Source organism: Ochlerotatus camptorhynchus, unplaced genomic scaffold (assembly GCF_037179485.1).
Source record: "Ochlerotatus camptorhynchus isolate MF236.1 unplaced genomic scaffold, CSIRO-AGI_Acam_v1.1 ptg000878l, whole genome shotgun sequence".
Classification (NCBI taxonomy): Eukaryota; Metazoa; Arthropoda; class Insecta; order Diptera; family Culicidae; genus Ochlerotatus; species Ochlerotatus camptorhynchus.
Window position 1 is genome coordinate 4,016 of NW_027041334.1, and position 21,412 is coordinate 25,427.

At 37.9% G+C, this 21,412-nt stretch overlaps 2 protein-coding genes across 2 annotated transcripts; both read right to left on the bottom strand.

Moving 5' to 3' along the window:
- Positions 1 to 2,350: 2,350 nt before the first annotated feature.
- LOC135715368 (uncharacterized) lies at positions 2,351 to 3,328 on the bottom strand. Its single transcript, XM_065238680.1, has 2 exons — positions 3,113 to 3,328; positions 2,351 to 2,869 (listed from the first exon to the last, which is right to left on the bottom strand). Exons 1-2 carry the CDS (start codon positions 3,326 to 3,328, stop codon positions 2,351 to 2,353), a joined length of 735 nt encoding a protein of 244 aa, XP_065094752.1.
- Positions 3,329 to 16,995: 13,667 nt separating this feature from the next.
- On the bottom strand, positions 16,996 to 18,816 carry LOC135715364 (uncharacterized). The gene is made up of 4 exons (XM_065238678.1): positions 18,731 to 18,816; positions 18,569 to 18,677; positions 17,960 to 18,442; positions 16,996 to 17,882 (listed from the first exon to the last, which is right to left on the bottom strand). Exons 1-4 carry the CDS (start codon positions 18,814 to 18,816, stop codon positions 17,433 to 17,435), a joined length of 1,128 nt encoding a protein of 375 aa, XP_065094750.1. The 3' UTR covers positions 16,996 to 17,432.
- Between the last annotated feature and the right edge of the window lie 2,596 nt (positions 18,817 to 21,412).

Sequence of the window (21,412 nt, forward strand, 5' to 3'; positions counted from 1 at the left end):
TGCGTCTGTATTCCTTGATATTCTTCTTCAACACTTCTAGAGCTTTCCTGTTCCAGAATTCCGGGAAACCCAAGAATTACAAATTACCGTCCTAACATTTATTTATAAACCATTTCAATTAAATTTTAGGCGAAATGAGCAATGAGTCACCTGCTGATGAAATGGATGTTCCTGGACCATCCACTGCTCATACGGGTATCCCTAGCCCAAGGTCAATTGGACAAAAAAGAGCTAAAATGCAGAACCAGAAGGAAGTTCCATGGGGAGAAGTTCTAATAGAAATGCGAAAGAAGAATGAACTTCTTGAGAAGCATACGAAGACGCTAACTTGAATGTACCCATTAAATGCGTAAATTTGACTCATTTTATGCTATTATTCCAAACTGTCAAAAAATGGGTATTTTCAAAAAATGAAAAGCGGGTAATTTTTAATCATTTTAAAATTATCTTCTTGCAATAAAAATGGGTAAAAAAGGGTTTGGTGAAATGGAAGAGCAAAGTGTTTTGAAAGTTAACGGATTTCGCGTGTGCTATGTCCTGCAAATTGATCGGAATTCGAGCGATAAATACCGCGTTTCAAAAAAATATGCGGCGGAGGCAGCAAATTCTTTCCGGCCGGTGTTGATTCTGGTGAAAAGGGTGATCGGGTAGTTCCATTATTTCCATAAGAGTCAAACCGCAAACCTAAGTGTTGAGGAAGATCCGAGAGAAGATCAGCACGGCATTTCTGTGTGCTTTCAAGACCCGATTGTTACGAAGAATGTAATTATGATTAAATTTAGGTATGTATTCTAAAAACCGACGGTCCCGTTTCAGGTTAGCAGATTAATAGCGGGTTCGGAGAATAAAACGATGGTTATATGCCCAGGAATCCAAATCCGATTGTACATTTGGAACGAATAGAGGCAACTTCTTTACCCTACAAAAATTACAATAATGTCTACAACTTACACACTTAGTTTTTTCTACCGAGCTCGGCTGTGCAAATCTCGGCAAAAAAAAGTTTCACTGAGATCTCAGCAAACATTTCATATGTTTGCTGAGATTCAGCTAAGCGTTATCCGAGACTCAGAAATCAAATGTCACTTTTGCTGAGATCTCAGTGAAACTTTTTTTGCCGAGATTTGCACAGCCGAGGTCGGTAGAAAAAACTAAGTGTGTACTGCAACACTCGCATATTCCAGTACATCGGTTAATTCTAGTGTTTATGATTACCTATGTGATTATGTTTAATAAAGACTATGAAGTGTTTTAACGATTTTAGCTTTTACAAATGTTCAAATCCCTTATATTTCTCAGTGCTTATATTTGATGGCAGCCAGCCCAATGAAGCAAATAAAAAAACAATCAATAAAACGGTTACTTTTTACTCATTTACAGAAAAAACAAGATGATTAAAAACTACCCATTTTATGAAGTATTATTCGAATACTCATTAATGAGTAAAGTCGCTTTTACTCATTTCATGAGTTAAGCCACTTTTCTTCAAAATGAGTCAAATTTTACTCATTAATGGGTACTTTAGAGTTAGCGTATACACAGGGCAACTGACGTCCGGATTATGACAGCATCACTTGACGGATTAGACCAATGAGGTACAGAGAGAGGTGACGCAGATCGTGAAATAGGGTTGTTTAGTAAACCAAAAAATCAACGTAAACGCAAGTAGTGACGTCACTACTTGCGTGTACTTGCGTGTATCGTACAGTGGTTGTGTGAGTGATTGCTTCACCTCGGTAATCCAGCTCATTGGGATTAGACTACGTGTCGCAGCAGCTGCTAATACTACAAAAAGAGCAGCTGTTGTTGTCCATGACCAATTTGGAAACAACAATTGAAGAAGAAACCAATGGGATTATTGTAAAGCCCTACAGTAAAAGTATGGACGTCTGTCAAAAGTTGTTCCAATCGAACCGTCAAAATGCACCGCTTTGTTCGATTGGAACAGCTTTTTTCAGTTTTGTGGTGACAGTCGTCCATACTTTTACTGTAGGGCTTTAGATTATTGAGGAGACAATGTCGTCTCCTTATCGTATCCAGGAAGAGGATCATCTAGAGGTAATGAATTAATCAGTAAGGAAAAGTATCATTAATTTTATTTGTTACATATTTATTACCTTTATTCGCAAACTAAAATCTGTGTAACACACACACACACATACACACACACACACGCACACGCACACACACACACACACACACACACACACACACACACACACACACATACACACACACACACACACACACTCACTCACTCACTCACTCACTCACACACACACACACACATGTACACACATACGCGCGCACGCTCGCACATATATCCATATACCCATTATTATTATTATTATTATTCAACATTATCACCCCGCGTCATCCATAGATGATCTATTAAATCGTTTCTCATTTCGTAGTGAATTAACGCATTTCGTATACCCATACGATCCTCGCATGCTTTCGAAAAGTTTCTTTCACTTTGGATTCGGCTGAAACCAGCAGTTTCCTGAAGCGATTCTTGGGTGTATAAATTTTCGAAGTCGTTCTGCAGTTCAGCATGACTGCTTCTGGCGCGAATTCGCATGTTATGCAGTATTATGCATGTCGTAATCACATTACTCATGCTTTCCGCATCCCACAGCCGGCATGGATTCACCAAAATTTGCCAGCAAGCCTGAAGAATCCCAAAGCAGCGTTCCACGTCTTTCCGCAAACTTTCCTGAACCTTGGCATAGTGCTTCTCTTTAGAAGTTTGCGGTTGTGAAATGGTTTTCATGAATACCGTCCAGTCCGGGTAAATACCATCGGCTAGAAGATATCCCATAACATATTCCTTACCAGCCAAGCTCCATTGTCCTCCAAGAATGTTATGCTAAAACAAAATAGAGAAAACGATTATGTATTTAGAAAGTCATTCCCCTGATGAAGAGTGAAATCTGCGTGGCGTGGGAGGTGAGGTGACGGACTTGATAGTGAAGTGAAAATTATCACCTCGGGTGAGATGAGTCTCCGTGCATATCAAAGGATAGTCACCTCAAGCGAGGTGACAATTGTCATCTCACTAATGACAACGAGTCACCTCACTTCACTCGCGGCGTAGAATAAGGAGATTTACCTGTACAATATCGTTGATAAACGGCGAACGATCAAGAATGTTGATGTCATTGCAACTTCCAGGGCACCCAAAAAAACAATGCCACACATAAGTGTCCTGTGAAGCACAAACCTCTAGCACGATGGTGGGTTTGCCTTCTTTTCCTTTATATTGACCATGTAATGCAACTGGACAGTTTTTCCATGCCCAGTCCATACAATCAATTGATGCTATCATTCCTGGAAACCCACGCTTGGAATTTTCCTCCAATAACTTGTTTACTTCTTGGGTAGTTGGCGGTCGAAGGTATTCTGGCCCGTAAACTTCTATAACACCGGTACAAAATTTTCTCAGTGTGAAAAGAGCTGTTGATTCACCGATACGTACGTTTTCGTCCAGGGATCCTGCAGATGCCCCGTATGCTAGCATCCGCAGTGCAGCTGTGCATTTCTGACTAACTTTCCAGCAGCATCGCATCTCAATTTAAAAAAATCGTCATGTGCCTCAAGGTCGGACATGATGCGCAAGAACATTGTTTTCGGCATGCGGAACCGACGGAGGAAATGTTTCTCGTTATATGTAGAGTTATTGTTGAAATAATCATCCATTAAACGTTGATGACCTTCTCGAAAATTTCTGTTAATATTGGGGCTTCTACCCGGTTGCGAACCACGTGCCCCAGATAGCTGTTCTGCAATTGAAAACAGGCGACATAGTAAAGAGTTTAATTTTCATAAGGCAAGGAATGCCTTAGGCACCCCCGACACTCTATTCCAAGCACGCGGTAAACAATAAAATACAACGCTCATTTATATTACCAGTATTCACATCATAAAGCATCTTTTGAATAGATTTTTGATAATGTTCCTTTAGAAAAACCCCGTGCTTGCAATAGGGTATCGAGGGGCTGAAGCCGTTCACTGCCTTACTATGCCAAAACACTTTGGGTGGAAAAGCGTTAATTTGTTGATTACAATCAAATTAAATACATAGATACCTGTTGCCATCAAACCGATAATAACTTCATCGTCGTCATCATCGAATAGCGCGGCTGACATGTTGATCGCATCATCAATTAATTCGTCGAAATCCATTGTATAATGTTAAATGTGTTCTTTCAGTACCTAAGGAGAGTCAATTTACAATCTCTTTTAATTGCTGTGGAAGAACAATGTTCACGTTCTTCGATGGTAATTAAAGGCAAAACGTTGTTATGCCAAATGTATCAGACCCTACTAGCCAGATAATTATTTTTGATTTTCGTCATCGTAAACCCAGCAAAATGGAAGTCGAACGAAACGAATTAGGATAAGAGGGGCATAGTGAGCATCCTGTACTTTTACTTTGGGTTTCTAGTTGTTTGAAAATTATTGGAAGTAGGTTCAATATTGTAATACTACTACCAATAAATTAGTTTCGAACAACTAGAAACCCAAAGCCAATGTATAGAATGCTTACTATGCCCCTCCTTCCCCTAAGTGTGAACTGCTTGTATGATAGGTATGATCGTCAACGGGCTTCGAACTTCCAAGGACTTCGATGGCATCACAAGATTTTGATTTTTTCTCTCAAATCCAGCAGCAATCATGTAACATATTCGATTTTGTATTCAGTTGACAGGCAGTCGTCCATATAAAGATTCACTTATTTGTATGTATACCCCGTAGACACTCGCCACCCACCTTCCTCCTCTCGCCCCCTTAAGGTGGCTACGTGGTTTATTGGCAGGCCTTTGTTAGAAGAGGAAAATACTTCCAATGCATTGAGTGCACCTACACACCAAATTCTAGTTTAGATGTTCGGTAAATTTTTTTACGGTTTTGATCTGTAAAATTTAATTTCTACTGAGTGATCTGTAAAATTGCTTTAATTTTCTTCTGTCTGTCAAATAACAACAAGTTTTCGGTAATTCCCATGAAAATATAACTAAAAAATTTGCATCTATTTTACCGATGTAGTTTGTAAGCCATGAAATGTCATTTAATCTAAACTGTTCAGTAAAAGTTTTACCGATTTCCAGTGAACAATTTTTAAATACTGACGAAAAATGTAAACAATACAGGAGTTCAGTAATTATTACTGAACGCTTCAGTTAAAATCACGCCTGTCAAATCTTCGTCAATTTCGCATGTTAAGCGGTGTAAAATTCAAGTGTAAATAAATTTTAAGAAAATCGTGCGCATATTAGCAGAAAAAAAAACTTGTAAACCATTGAAATGGAAGACGTGTCCGATGAGATTAGATGTGCTAGCGGTCGGATGTGGAAGTAAAGGATCTTTTCAGTAAATACTATTTATATTATCTAAATGTTTTCATTTTCTAGCACTCAAATAAAATGGCTGGCAATCGCTGACTCGTTGGATGAACAGATTGACGAATTGCATTTAATAAAAGATATAAACAACAATTTTTATTGTGCATGATTTGAACGGAACAATTCCCTATATTTCACTGTTTTTCAGTAAAAACTATCGAAAGAACTGTAATTTTTGGCAGATGAGGACCTTTCTATTTTTCCGATTATTTTGTAAATTTTACCGAACTTCGGTATTGAGTGATGAGCTAGTCGGTATTTTTTGACAGTAGAGTATACATTGCAAGTTTACTGATCGATCAGTAAACCAAACTTTTACCGAATTGATTACCGAATGTTCAGCTGTTTGAAAGTCAGTAAAATGTTTACCGACAACTGTAAAAACAACTTGGTGTGTAGTTGCTCAAAGCTTCTAATGTGATATCTGCGAAGTTCAGTTGGTTATTGTTAACTTAAGTCATTGAAGGAACTGGAGCTTTCTGATATTTTGTAGGTTGAAACACCGTGCGATGTGAATTAATTTCTTAAATAACGTCATCATTCAGACTGAATCGCTTAAGGTTGGTCAAGTTGTAGAGTGCGACCGTAATTTTGGAGAAAACGTTATGCGTGAAATCCATCTCCGTTGAATATTGCGTATATGCTGCTAGATTCTGAAGTGAAGGTAACTGACAAAGATGAAACAGATCCTGGTGATTGTTGCCCAGAATTAGAGCCTAAACAATTCGTGTTTCAGGCGAAAGCATTTCCAGTTCGATTTTAAATTGGCTCACTACTTGACTAGCCTATTGGTCCCAGGCAAACGATTAACACACCCCATTCTAGTCGAAATTCTAGTACTACACAATGTTTGTTTTGTTTCACTATGAAAGTTTGACGGATACACGCAGAAAAAAATATTTTAAACGTAATAATATTTGACGTAAAATTAATAAGAATTTCATTTTGTTTTGGCTGCCAAAATAAATCATTATTATTTCAACAATCCAGTATCCAGTATAAAACCCATGGATTGTTAAATCAAAAAGAAAATCTTTTCGAATTTACAAGAGCTTTCATGGGTTTGACGTAAGCTGTCAAATATGTTTGTTTTTAAAAAAGATTTCTTGTTGATTCAATCATATTAAGCCTGAAAATATACGCAGTGGAAATAAAAATATGTTTATTGATTCAATATTTAATAATTTGCGATTATTTTTATGTTTTGTTACCTTTTTAATAAACATAATTACAATTGAATTAAAAAAAACTTTTCTGAGGCATAAATCTCTCCGGTTCATGAGTTGATGGGTCCATAGGTAGGGTCCAGGTGTGGGAGCGGCCCGAGGGGGCGACACATCCAGATTATCTTCATTTAACCATAAATCACACTCAGCTTTTATTCATCTAGTTACTGTGCGCTAGATGTTTCCATCTATGACATCTACTTCCATCGACTATCGCATTTTTTATCTTTCTTCACATCGCTCGTATCCTTTCATAAACGAACCAACCACCTAACGAAAAAAAAACAGCACACCATGTTTTTTGTTTACATTTTACTCCGTCAGTTTTTATCCTACTCAAGTTCAAACTTTTCATGTGTAGATAATTTTGGCAAATTATGTTATAAAAGTAAAATATAGAAATTGATAATACTACATCGGTAAAAATGGTAAAAAGTCTCCTTGGGCATTCACGGGAGGGCCTGGAGAACTAGCAAGGTTTAGTAATAAAAAACAACACGAGACGGATGAATCACATCACTCAACATTCGTAAGTAACTAGCAGTTCTGTCTATACCTATGCAAGGTAATTGTATTTTTATTTGATATCCAATTTTCAGTTCGAAGCTCGCCATGGAAACAGAAGAATTGGATCTGGAAAACGGAGTATCGCATGATCAGTCGGTCTTGACAAAGGCATCGGAATCAACTAGATACCAGGCTAGACATCAGCGATTCCGAAACCTATCCCAATTCATCTGCAGTGGAAGACTGAAGCAGTTTAGACGAAGTAAATCTCGTTGTTTGGATGATACACCAACATCGACATTGTGAACCGTAAAACTGCTCAAAAAGAAGTCGGGTGGTGCATTTACGATCGCCGAATTCTTCCAACGAACCGTGGACCACATGAACGATAGTATCGTATTTTATAAATCCGATAACAGCCTTCGATTGTTGCATCATACCCTGCAGCTCCAGGCAAAACCAAATGGGAAGTTACCCATTATACAAACAGATTTTCAATCGTGCTTAAATTTGTTTCGATGCTAAAATAAAGCTATGAAATCTTACCCCCTGGGCCAGTTCCCTATCAGTAAGTCTTGTTATGTAAAAAAGACGTGAGTATGTGTGAGTGAGACCATTTGAGCAGGTCACACAACATAAGGGTTATCATTGTTTATAGGCCACTCTTAATTAATTATTGAAGACTCAAGACGAGCTGGATGGATATGAAATCAAAATCACTAGTTTAATAAATAAATTGTGATTATCAAAAGTACATTAGTAGGGTTTTCCCTATCAACTTAAAAAATTGTATAGTAAATTATAAGCACATCCATTGTCACACTTGTACAGTTTGTGTATAGTTGTTGCATAGTGCTCACAATTATTATACAAATAATGCTCACGATCATACAAGTGTATCCGCAGCATAACATAAAATAAAACAAAGAGCGGTTCCACGAACAAGTGGGAAATTTTTCCAGTTTTTATTTTTTGTATTTTTTGATTTGCATGAAACCTTGCATACAAGTTTTTGGGGAAGAAAAACGCCATTTTGCATACTTGGTTCGCCATTTTGAATCTAGCCTTACTTATGAGAAGGGCCTATGAAAAATGCACATGATATCTCCAAAAAATTGTATCTCGGAAACGGTTTGTCCGATTGGTTTGGTGTCTTGGGCGAAGTTTTAGACAATTGTTGGTGTTATATGGAGAAAATATGCACGGTAAAAAAAAAGTTTGGTATTTGTGTTTTGAACTAAAATATAAATTTTCCCTTTAAAGTGACAAGTCAATAATTTTTTTATTATCCTTATGTTATAGCTGACTGAAAATGCTATCTAGTGCACAGTAGGTTGTTCTGGAGAAAAATAGGTTACGATGAAAAAAATTGTTTTTTAAAAAAATACAATTTTCAAAAAAGCTATTAAGAAAAGTCAAAAAAGTTTGTCACCCTAATTTTATGAAAGTACATCAAATTTGCAAACAAAAAGTACTTGAGTAACATTTTTCTAAGATGCACCGTTTAGAAGATATTACTGATTTAATATTGTTTTTTTTTGATAACTTAATAAGTTTTGGCCCTTTTCGGATATACTCCGTGTTTTTCCAGTTTCAAAAGTATTTTTTTCGGAAAGATTGGAAAATTTTGAGTTAAAATGACACTGACAGCTTAAAGATTCGAGTGAAATTCTCTGCCTTAAAAGTATTTTGAAAAACAAGTTACAAAATCCCACTATCAGGAACAATGATTTCTTCAAATGATTTTTGGTGCGTTGTGCTGAAAACGTGCTAACAAGTATTAAATACAGGTAATCAGATACCAGTTAGCTGTACTACGTATAGTTGGTGATTGTAAACATGGTCTTTGTTGGAACTAGTCCACCATGGCCACGCTGGCCATAACGAGGCTAGCTCCGTCGTTGACCGTTCCTTAATAATAAATAAAAAGAACGCAGTAGTCACCTTCCATCAAACTAGAGGGCTGCCGACTGATACCTCAATCAACAAACGCCGCACTCTTTATTCATTCCAGGTATATACAATTTATAATCTTCTTCAATAACAATATACCTACGCCAGCAAATCTACCTCGCTCCAACTCTCCAAACTCGTACCTGAAGGTTCGACGATACCTGAGCGTTCAACTCTACCTATCTTCCAACAGTCTTTACCCAGCATTCTATGATTTCTACCCGTGAGCTGTATAATAATGTCTGACTCGGTTCTGAATTCATCCAGTATCTACTAGGGAAAACCAAACAGTAAATGCAGAAAGGTTGCTAGTAGCATAGTGATTATAGTAATTTCAGCTCATAATCCTGTGTTTTTTAACGAGATCCAGTGTTGTTTGATAACATAATAATTGTAAAGGAAAGTGTAACACGTTTTGGTGCAAAGGTAAGTTTTAAATACACAATTTTAATAATATGTTTTGTGATATTTTCGTACAAAACTAACAATTGGAAAATATTTTCTATGTTACAGATTACAAAATGAGTAAAATAAGATGTATTCGCCCATTCACAAAATGAGTAAAATAAGATGTATTCGCCCATTCAAAGACATTCAGTGTTCGAAAGAGCTGCGATATCTCACGGATGATATCATCCAAAAACTAAAATCAATTGGATTTTCCAAGGTATCCACACTGAACACCAAGGATTTTCGTGTTTGTTCGTCTTGCCGTCTACATATTGATTCTGTGGGAATCCCAGCGCAAGCAGATGTACACAGGTTTATCCAAACCGAACTACCGGACAATAAACACCCGTCTCGGGAGTCGCGTGATACCAAAGAAAAATAACCGCGGACTACGTTCTACGTGCGTCTTTATTTACAAGTTACAATGGACTAGTCAACAAACATAAATTGTACACACATCAGCAATTTATGCTTCGTCAGTCTCTCACTCTCACGCACTCATACACACTCATACGGCAGCTGTCATTCTCGATCTTGGGAGCCACTATAGAGACTCACATGATAGATGCGCGTATCCAGGGGCTTTCACTACTTACTTCCAACACTCCTCCTTAGTGAAGCCCACTACTGCATCTACTTACAACACTCCTCCTGTTCCGTAGCACTCCTCCTGCTTTACGTCACTACCGGCTGCCTTAGGTAGTACAGCCCTCCGATCCGGTCACCTATAGCAACAACCTTTTTGCCTTTCTGGATTCTGCAATCCTTCACACCAAACAGCACATCATAGCCATTGCTTGTGATTTGGCTCACTGACAGCACACTTCCGGACAATCCAGGCACATACAGCAATCCCTTCAGTTGCATGTCAACGGACTCGCCTTCCAAGCCGACTCCAACGATCCTTCCATGTCCGGTTCCTCTGGAAGTTACATTTCTCCCGTCCGCCAACGACACCTTCTCTTCGCAAAACGTCATGCTGTCGAAGCTCGCCGTCGAACCAGCCATGTGCTTCGTACAGCCAGTGTCGATGATCCAACGACCGTCAATCGACACATCACTTGCAGTCGTCGTCGTGAAGCACACTCCTCGACTACTGCCAATGCTACCGGCATCCGATTGCTTAACCACCATCGACTTCGCTTGGTTCTGCTGCCTCTCCGCCATCAACACAGGACAATTTCGCCGCAAGTGCCCTTCTTGCTTGCAATGGTAACAGACCCGTACAAAACTTCTCCGTTCTTCCGATCGCATTGTGGTTTTCATCGCCATTTCACTGGCCTTTTCATGCACTTTGTTCTCGCATCTTCTCCGCCACTCATCTAGAAGCTTACCTTTCACGTACTCCAGCTTCAGGTCTTCTTCTGGACGGCCTTCAAGAGCAGTAACGAGCGGGTTGTACGTCTCCGGCAAACTTGACAACAAAATCACCACAACAAGATGTTCCTTCAACGGCTCTCCCATGCTGGCTAGTCGGTGAACCAACTCTGACGCTTGGACTAGATGCTCCGACATACTGCCATCTTCTTTCAGCCGCATCGAGCACAATCTCCGCAGTATATGGATCTTGTTCGACAGAGACCCTCGCTCGTGGTAGCCTTTGAGCTTGTCCCACATCTCATTTGCACTAGCAGCTCCCATAACATGGCACAGCTGACCATCTTCTAGCGCCAAACCGATCGTCGCTCGAGCCTTTTCGTTGTTCCTCGTCCAAGCTGCTGTAACCACCTCCGGCTTCGCGTCAATCACCGTTGTCCACAGATTTTCTTTGAGCAGCAACAACTCCATCCGGAACTTCCAAGTTGCCCAATTAAAATCGTTCAACCGGTCTAATGTTATCTTCGTCTCGGCCATTTTCCACGAAACAAAAACACTACGCGCACGGTCGGGCAAAGAAAACAGCTTCACAATCGAGCGAACAATGTTCACAATTCGATACTTTCCACAAAGTGTTCTTTCTTATTCCACTATAAGCTTTTTCCGAACGAAGCGTACTTCTTCAGTTCAAACAATCGCACTTTTAGAGACCGGACCAGCAAACAATAAGTTTGCACTTCAGCCCGTACAGGAGAGAAAAACAAAATTTCTCCTCCTCGAACAAAACTTTTTCCGTTTCGTATTCCGTTCCGTGCTACACACTTGGCCGATACTCCACTGCCAACAGCACAATTTCACCCGACAAAAACGTTCAGCTGCGGACAACAGCACATACACCCGCCGGGGGAAATCTTCTCGTAAACAAAACACAAACGCAACGCAATCCACACAAAATGTCTCCTCCACCGGAGAACACTTTTCCACTATTACTTTCTTCACGGATCTGGGCCCATAACCTGTGGGAATCCCAGCGCAAGCAGATGTACACAGGTTTATCCAAACCGAACTACCGGACAATAAACACCCGTCTCGGGAGTCGCGTGATACCAAAGAAAAATAACCGCGGACTACGTTCTACGTGCGTCTTTATTTACAAGTTACAATGGACTAGTCAACAAACATAAATTGTACACACATCAGCAATTTATGCTTCGTCAGTCTCTCACTCTCACGCACTCATACACACTCATACGGCAGCTGTCATTCTCGATCTTGGGAGCCACTATAGAGACTCACATGATAGATGCGCGTATCCAGGGGCTTTCACTACTTACTTCCAACAGATTCAAGAGCTCACCTCACCCAAAACGAGGAACAAAGCGTACACACTAAGATTTTTTTACAGTATACTGTAATTTTTTACCGAATATGGAACAGCTGAACATTCGGTAAATTTTTATTTACAATCCGTTCTGTAAATTTTCTTCGGTTGTGGGCTGTCAAAATTTACTGACCTGGACTGTAAATTTTACCGAAAGATCGATAATGTTTACCATAGCGTTCAGTATAATTTTTACCGAATCGACTGTACTTTATTTCCAGAATAAATAATAAGCATTCTAATTTTTATTGACTAATAATTAACTATTTTCTTGTTTCGCCAAACCAAAAGATTCATTCCTTTTAACTATATATTTTTGAAGAGACATTTTCATCTTGCGTTCGTACAGAAAATTTGAAAAAAATCATTGAAGAACCCGGACTCGATCGATTCAGTAGCAAACTGCGCTAAAATTCAGTTTTTGCGGTAGAAGAGGCCATTGAGTTGCCTAACGTCTATGGCGTCTGAAAGAAATTGGCCTAAAAATTATACTAATTATATTTTCGGCATAAATTGCACGGAATCTAGCTAAAAGTAAAGTACTTACATTTCACAACGTAGAACCGAAAGACACGCAACATTGAAATGGCAGCCAATAACTTTTACAGAATTCGGTACTCATTCGTCACAAATTTTACAGAATTGCGGAATCACAGCCTTTTACAGTATCAATCCGCAAATTTTATTTACAGTTTTCGGTAAATGTATGTAAATTACGGTAATCCAGCAGTTCTGATTGCCGAAAATTGGTAAAACAATATTTTTTACAAAGCATTCGGTAAAAATTACATTTTACCGAACAAATCCGGCAAAAATAGTACCGAACAAGATTTAAGGAATTTGGTGTAGCCGGCGGCTCAAGGATGCCAACTGTTCAGACCATACCTGATGTACCTGATTCGCAAAGCTATGAAAGTTTGGTCACGATACCATCAGAGTCAACGCTAAGCACAATTAAATCAAATGAAGACTTCACGATGCCTGTAGACGTCGAAATATTCAACCGAGGAATAGCAGCTATTCGTGTTTCGCCTATAGATTTAGGTAAGGTTAAAAATGTTCACTATCCTGAAAAAAAAGTGCGCTGAAATCGTCGAAGGTGTACGAAGAAATATTTTTAAATTAGACGCTAAAACAGAAAAAGTAAACGAGTTTGATGAAGTCATAGAAAATATGAAAATTAAATTTTTAAATTCAGCCACAAGGCAAGAAAAACTATCAATTTTATCATTGTTGCCAAAATCATGGTCAGTACAAAAAATTGTAGACGAATTTAAAACCAGTAGAAATATGGCATCAGATGCAAGAAAGGAAAGAGATAATGTATTTGATTCATCTCAAGGTTCAAGCTCTGGAAAAGCTTTGAGTAATGAAACAAAAGAACTGGTTTTGAATTTTTTTGAGGACGATGATATAAGCCGTGCAATGCCAGGCCAAAGAGATTTTGTTAGCGTAAAGACAGGAAATAAGAGATTAGCTGTTCAGAAAAGATTGTTAATGATGCCATTGAGAGAAGCTTTTAATCGCTTTAATGAAATGTACGTCAATGTAAAAATAGGGTTTTCATCATTTGCAAGCCTCCGGCCAAGGCAATGTAAACTATTGACTATCACAGGAACACGTTTGTTTGCGTTTGCACTACGCATGAAAATGTCAATTTAATTCTACATAGCTTAAAAAATACAATGTCTTGAATGATCTAAAAACATTAACGAATATATTACTTTGCGAAAATAAGACAACTCATTGCCATCTACGAAGATGTAAAAACTGCCCAGATACCTCAGTTTTAGAAGACAGTTTATTGAAACAACTGGAAGAAAACTTTGTTGAAAAGCTTTCATTCGAACAATGGGTTACCACTGACAGATGTGATTTAGAAACTATTGTAAAGCAAACCGATGAGTTTGTTTCATTTTTCAGCTCAAAATTAGAAAGTTTGATTCCGCATGATTTTGTAAAAACCGAACAATCCAATTTTTTGAAAACTACAAAACAAAACTTGCAAGATGGTGAATTTTTAGCTATTTGTGACTTTTCTGAAAATTACAGCTTCGTTTTGCAGGATGAAGTTCAATCACACCATTGGAACGTGCAACAGGCCACAATCCATCCTTTCGTAATATATTATACTGAAAATATGCAAATTAAACATTTTAGCTTCATTATAATTTCTGAAGAACTAAGACATGATTCAGTCGCTCCGCAGGGATAGGCAAATAACACGGAGCGGTGCAAAAAACACTTGTGTTTCTCTCAAATACTTGTGCGCGTCTCCTATATTTGGTAGGAGAAAGAGACAAAGGAGAGAGTGATTTCATACCTGAGTTAGAGTAGTTGGGCTGCACGGGTGCTACTCGCGCATAGCACAATCGAGTAGTGCACTGTGTTTTGACGGGAGTAGCTCTTTTCAATTGAGGGAGACTTGTCTTAGAGGTTCACAGGAATGACTCTTAACGTTGATCGGGTGAACAATATAGATGCTAACGTAAAATGTGTTCGGCATTCACAAGTGTGAAGCAAGCGCATATTACGAAAGCTAAATTTTGCAATTCAAATTTCCAGCGTCTTTTTCCAGCACAACAAGTCAAGTCAAATCATATTTACCTTCGCTTTCAGAAGCTTGGGTATAAAAGTGCAGCATTAAATAAAATAAAATAAAATAAAATTATTGTTTCGTTGACTTACAAATGTATCTCATTCCTGCATTAAGGAAAGTAGTGAAGGTGTGGACCATCGCTAATATAATGTAATGTGCGAACTTCGGAGCTGTAACATGCTACAAGGTTTTTTTCCTTGATTTGTTTTCCGTCGATCTTGTTTTCCGTACTGAGTACTAATGCCAGGGAGGCAGCTCCAACATCTGGACTTTACCTATCAACCCATAAACTCATGGACCGGGGACCAACGGCTTTACTACTCTAGGCGTGATCAGAGATGTTATGCCTCAGAAAATCCCGGCGGCGCCGACTGGGATTGAACTCAGGTTTATTGGGGTGAGAGGCAATCATGCTTGCCACTACACCACCACCATCGGACGGTATAATAATTATCAGCAAAAATCCGATATCAAAATAGCCACGTAACATGATATAGCTCCGTAGTGCGAATGTAGCATAAAGACATAATTTTAAAACCAATCAAAGCAATCACGTAGTTGTTTATTTATTGACAGTTTTCCCTTCCAGTAAATAAGAAGAATAATCATTACTAGAGAGAGTCTAGATATGTAGTGAAGTGTAAAAGTATCATCCAAACGTGTACGCTGTTTTCAAGATCATTAATTTAACAATTATGTACGAGTACAGCACTACTGCTATCATTACCTATTAGCAAAAAAATGTCTCCACTTGGTTCCTGGATCAATAGGATGGAGCAACATACTGCTTTGAAATCTGCAACATTGCTTCTATGTATTTTAATTTGTCTTTTTTGTTACAGAATGTACTGCAAAGTATTGATAAATCTTTAAAATGCCTAGAAGAGGTAACGGTTCAAGGTGTTTTTGAAGGAAATCATGAAAGTATCAGTAAGCAGTATTAATTTGAATAATTTGCAATACATTTTTAAGTTTTATTTCAAATTAATCAACATAAGTAGTTAGTGAATCACTTTCAATGTGATTTTTAATTGATTGATCTTATTTTTTTATTGCGTGGTAAAGTGTGATATTGAAAAATCAGTTCATGTCAAAGATTATGTTCTAAATGCAACAATTCATCATCACAATATAGGTGTTCTTGTTTTTATTACGACTATGCGCCTATCTCAGTGGTCTAACTGTACTTCGTGCTAATGGCATAGTTCCTTCTGCCGAAGAGTACAGCCACACATGATGATTTGGTTAGCGAAAGTATTTTATATAATGGTACATCATATATATGAGATGATTGATTTGCTGCGATAAAATATAATTTCTTTTTAAACTTTTAAAATAGTATGCAAATCATCTAAACAGAAAAAAACATGTATATTGTGATAAATGAGGCTAAGTCCTGAATAATACAAAATGTTTCTTGTAAACTATCAGGTCTATTCTGCACGGTATATGAGGTGAGGTGAACAATTATTGTCAATTGTCAATTGTCATATTTGGATTGAAATATGCCTATATTTCAATCTAAATTAACTGATGCTAAAAATTTACTTCAACTGCGCCTGAATTTGGAACCCAATTCAATTATATGGTTAAATAATGCAACAGATGAGTAATTATCTGAATACGGTGAATTATTCTATCTGTGAATTATTCTTCTTTGGTTCTTATTACACTCCAGTGGGACTTTTCACCAGTTCTCAACTTATTGTTCTTTGAGCACTTCCACAAAACTGTCTAGACCGGACTGGGAATCGAACCAAGCCACCGCCAGTATGGTCGACTGAGCTAGGGGCGACCCTGAATCGGTTAATGAAAACTAAAACAAACAAACAAATAATGATACAAATATGGCAGGACACGGCATGATCGCCATCTTAAGGATATTTTTTTTTAACATCTAATAATCGCAATTAATACATTAAAATATTGTCTGACTAGTTATTTTATGTCTTCTTTAGCTCCCTAGGGTTGATATAGTTCAATGTATTCAATATTGACTATTTACAAAACGAATTTAAAAAAAACAACGTATTTACACAGTTCTTTGATACCCCGGGGCAAGATGAGCATCCGTGTGAGGGAACACGTGCACCTTTAGCAAAATTTATTCTCACATAATGTTTTTAAATTCAAAAAAAAATATTATGATATTCCTAAGTTTATCAAAATAAAATACCAGCACTAAGTTGAAACATTAATTTAAAGTAGTATCAAAAAAAATATAGTGGTTATAGCAAATAGAGAGTATTTTTTTTTTCGTTCGGCATATTTTATCAATTTTTCGGTAATTATTGAATATTTCTAAATTAGTTTTGGAACGTTGTATCTAAGGATCACTGTTTAAGGGTACGTATGCGCAGTTTTAAAAAAATGCGGAATTGTTTATGTAACATTTAAGGGTGCTAATCTTGCTCCAGGTCGATCTTGCCTCGTAATACCATAAACATTCAAAAGCAATTGAGTTTAGCTTATTAATTCAATCTTTATTTCTCTAGTTTCAGCAAATGAAAAAAAAAATTAAACAGTTCAACAGATATAAAATGAGTATGTTAACCATTGCAACAGCAATGCCAATGAAAATAATGAATAATATGCTAAATGTTTAGCTGTTGGAATAATTCGGCATTCAATCTTATCAATAAAATGTTTGACAATGTGGTTTCACTCAAACGTGTCCTCAGTTTGGTTAGAATAAACGCCAAAGTGCTGAAAGCCCGTTCAGTCGAAACTTGTGTGGCCGGTGTAGAGAGTACTACTGCCGCCAATGAATACATGTCTGGTTTTCCTTGCTTTTGACTGTACCAAAAGTCCAAGATTGACTGACCCCTTTCCAATTTTAGGCGAGGTAAACGGCTCAAATCCTCCAGTTCATCAAACAAGCATGTCGAGATGTTGGAATCATGTGAAACCTCATGTGAACGAAAGAAACTTTCCAAAATGTCGTCGTTTGAACTAAGTCCTTCTATGGGGTCCTCCATGGACACGTTTGTTAAACCGCCATGAGCAACACGCTGAATGCTCCGCCAAGTTTGTTTCAAGTGTTCCTGTAAATAGTATTGTGTATAAAATATAGCCCACATTTTTTTTTCTTTATCTGTCCAATTTTAATATCCATGCTTACCAGGGCACATTGACGTTGTTCTTCAGAAATCAGAGGAGTGTCCCGATAGTTAATGCGTTGATCAAGATAAATTGCTGCCAAAAATGCTTTGTTGTCTGTTAGAGCTGATTCTCGGTTTTTCATTTTCGTCAACAATTGCCTGGATAGTGGAGTATCAGTCTTCTCCAGGAGCAATTTGCAACGCAGCCACAGCAAATAAAAATCACCGAACGTGAGTTGTGATGACTGGAGAGCTAACGTCAGTTGTGACATGGGTTCAAAACCCACGACAAAATTGTCGATGAAGTTCCATGTTTCGTTGGGTATGGCACATTCCTTGTCATTTTTAGTTATCGAGCAAATGAATTCTTTTTGAGATTTCAAAGATAAAACCATATAGTACCATGAATTCCAACGTGTCTCGCAACTGAGTTGTGGAATTTCCTTGTTGTTCAACTTGAAGAGATTCTTGTAAGGCATTTTTCTCAATTTCTTGACGAATGCCTGAATGGAGTTCAGACACTTTTTTAGTTTTCCTTCTTTTATAGTGTCTGATACTGCTAGTTGTGCAGTGTGAGCAGCACAACGTACTCCACAAAATATTGGTGCTACTTTATTCATAACACTTACTTCGTGCTCAGACTCTTCGAAATCATCAGATTCGTTATCCTCATTTCCGTCCGAATTACCTGTGTCATCATCGCTGTCGTCATCTGAAGCATCATTAATTGAGTTGATTCTGTAAAGGGTATTTTTTAAATTAGCTAATAAATCTATGCAAATCATACTTACCCGTCCAAAGTGCTGTCCTCCTTGATCAAGTTAAAGACTTCCGACTCCTGTTGCCTAACTGCAAATCTCTTGTTGGTTGCCAGCATATTGGAACCGTTGTCCGTTGTGCAACTGAATATTTGTGACACGTTTATTTTGTATGCCGACAAAGTTTCAAGCACCGCTTTTTCAAGGTGCTCTGCTGTATGCCGATCTTTTAGCTCAACCATAGACAAAGTGCGAATTTTTATTGTGTTCTTCTCGATAAATTGAACATTTATACAAAGAACGTCACGGCACAATCGTGTGGCAATGTCAAGTTTCAGGCAAATCATTTTCCATTTCACTTCAGCCATGATTCGATTCTTCAGCTTTTCGGATACATTTCCCAGAATCGGTTTAATTGACCGAGAAGTAACGCGTTCTGTACCTTGGCCAAACTTTTCCTTCAAACCTTTCTCTACCGGATCCAAGATTCTGCGAAGCGCGGGACAATCGAGTACTTTCAATGGAACACCGTTGACCGTAACTAGTTCAACAAGTGATTTGGTATACACCTTGTTGTTGAGTTTCACCGAAATTTTCTTGTTACCGGTAATACCATAGAGGTAACTCTAAGACCACTGGGTCCCGAAGAAAATCATTATTATTTTTGGCTCACTCAGTACCAGAACAACGGTCCCAAGCAGTCCCAAGCTATTTCACTCACCCCTGCATGTTCTGCATGAATCCACACACCCCTGATGTTATCTGTCAAACTTTCATAGCGAATCAAAACAAACATAGTGTAGTAATAGAATTTCAACTAGAATAGGGTACGTTAATCGTTTGCTTGGGACCAATAGGCTACTAAAGTGGTGAGCCAAATTAAAATCGTTAGTTTCGTATTGATTGTTGGTAATACTGTCTATTGCCTCTTCTTCCACCACACTCAAGCCGTTTTCAAATTCGGTCAGCAATCCGTTTTCTCTGGCAATTTCCTTGTGCTGAGTCGTATAATGCCTTACGTATGTAAAATTGCGTAAGGATTTCACCAGTTTTCCGCAAATTTTACACGTTGCCACTTTTTTTTGTTCGTCGACATTGAACAAATCAATTTCTGGCTTGCGCTTCTTATGTCTGCTACCTTCCGCCATGACAACTTTACACTGATTGTCTTGCAGCTTGAAAACAATACCAGTAGGGGACAATGGTACTCAACGCATCCCCTGGGCAGAACGCACCAGCTCACTTCCATTAGTGTTTTTAATGGCTCTTTCGTTACTTTTTTGATGTCTTATCAAGCAGCACTTCCAGCATAGCATCTGAACTCGAAATGCTGCATGATAAATCCAAGAATTGTATTAAAAATGCCAAGAAAAACTCAAAACAAAATGAAAAAGTGCGTTCTACCCCGGGGGTGCGTTATGTACCATTCTCCCTTACCTACCCACAGGAAACACCTATAGCAAAAGCACACTCTCAAATAAAGCAAAAGAAAACGAGAGAGAGATTTTACTGTGTTGGAGCAGCAGCTCTCCAACACGAGCAAAATGAAATGTGCTGCACGATTTGAAATGCTCTTTCTCGTCTCTTTGGAAATGAAAGTGCTGTCTCCTAACAGTGCGTGTTTTACTCGCAGATATATGAGTAGCACCTGATCCCTGAGTCGCTGTCAATTTGTTTATTGATATAATGATAAACTTTTTACAAATTGATCAAAATAAAAACATAAAAAAAAATTATTTTATGTCAGATGGTGCTGCTTCACAGTATAAAAACCGAAAAAACTTTTCTAGCCTTTATAAATTTAAGTCAAAGTATGGTATTGACGCTGAATGGCATTTCTTCGCAACATCGCACGGAAAAGGTCCATGCGATGCTAGGAGGTACGATAAAACGCATGGCTACCAGAGCAAGTTTAGCCAAAGAACGCGAACACCCGATAAAGACTGCAAGAGAGTTGTTTAATTGGGCAAACAAACGAAAAGAAGAAGAACTTACAAAGTTGTCATTTTGTTATTCTACTACAGAAGAATACGAAAATATGTCTTTGCAGCTAAATAATGAATATAATAATGCAAAAACAATTCAAGGAACTCTAAAATTCCACTCATTTCTTCCTCTATCAGAAAATACAATAAAGGCAAAGCTTTATTCAAACTGTACTGACAATGATGCCAAAATATTCAATATTGTTAAGAAAGTTGTGTAAACAATAATTTTATAAAAATACAGGAATAAAAATAAACTGATGATATCCAACATATAATGTTATTTTTTATTGCGCACAATCACCATCCCTGAAAAATAAGCTTAATTCGCTCTTTTGAATCTTGCTAATTGAGGAGCTTACATTTGCAGTTCTCAAAAAGGTGTATCTCGAAATCGAGTTGTCTCATCGGTTTGATGTCTGTGGCGATGTTCGGCAATAGAGAGAAAATATGCACAGTATAAACACATCCAGTTTAAATGGATTAAACTGTTAGGCGATATGCAAGAGTTGAATGCACATTTTCAGCACAACGCACCAAAAATCACTTGAAGAAATCATTGTTCCTGATAGTGGGATTTTGTAACTTGTTTTTCAAAATACTTTTAAGGCAGAGAATTTCACTCGAATCTTTAAGCTGTCAGTGTCATTTTAACTCAAAATTTTCCAATCTTTCCGAAAAAAATACTTTTGAAACTGGAAAAACACGGAGTACATCCGAAAAGGGCCAA

Excerpts from the sequence above, each read along its gene's own strand:
- LOC135715368 (XM_065238680.1), bottom strand. The coding sequence starts at position 3,328 with ATGATAGCATCAATTGATTGTATGGACTGGGCATGGAAAAACTGTCCA. Across the intron at positions 2,870-3,112 it reads TTATCAACGATATTGTACAG|CATAACATTCTTGGAGGACA; the intron begins GTAAATCTCCTT and ends ATTTTGTTTTAG.
- LOC135715364 (XM_065238678.1), bottom strand. The coding sequence starts at position 18,816 with ATGCTGGCAACCAACAAGAGATTTGCAGTTAGGCAACAGGAGTCGGAA. Across the intron at positions 18,443-18,568 it reads TCGAAGAGTCTGAGCACGAA|GCATTCGTCAAGAAATTGAG; the intron begins GTAAGTGTTATG and ends AACTCCATTCAG. Across the intron at positions 17,883-17,959 it reads AACAACGTCAATGTGCCCTG|GAACACTTGAAACAAACTTG; the intron begins GTAAGCATGGAT and ends TACTATTTACAG.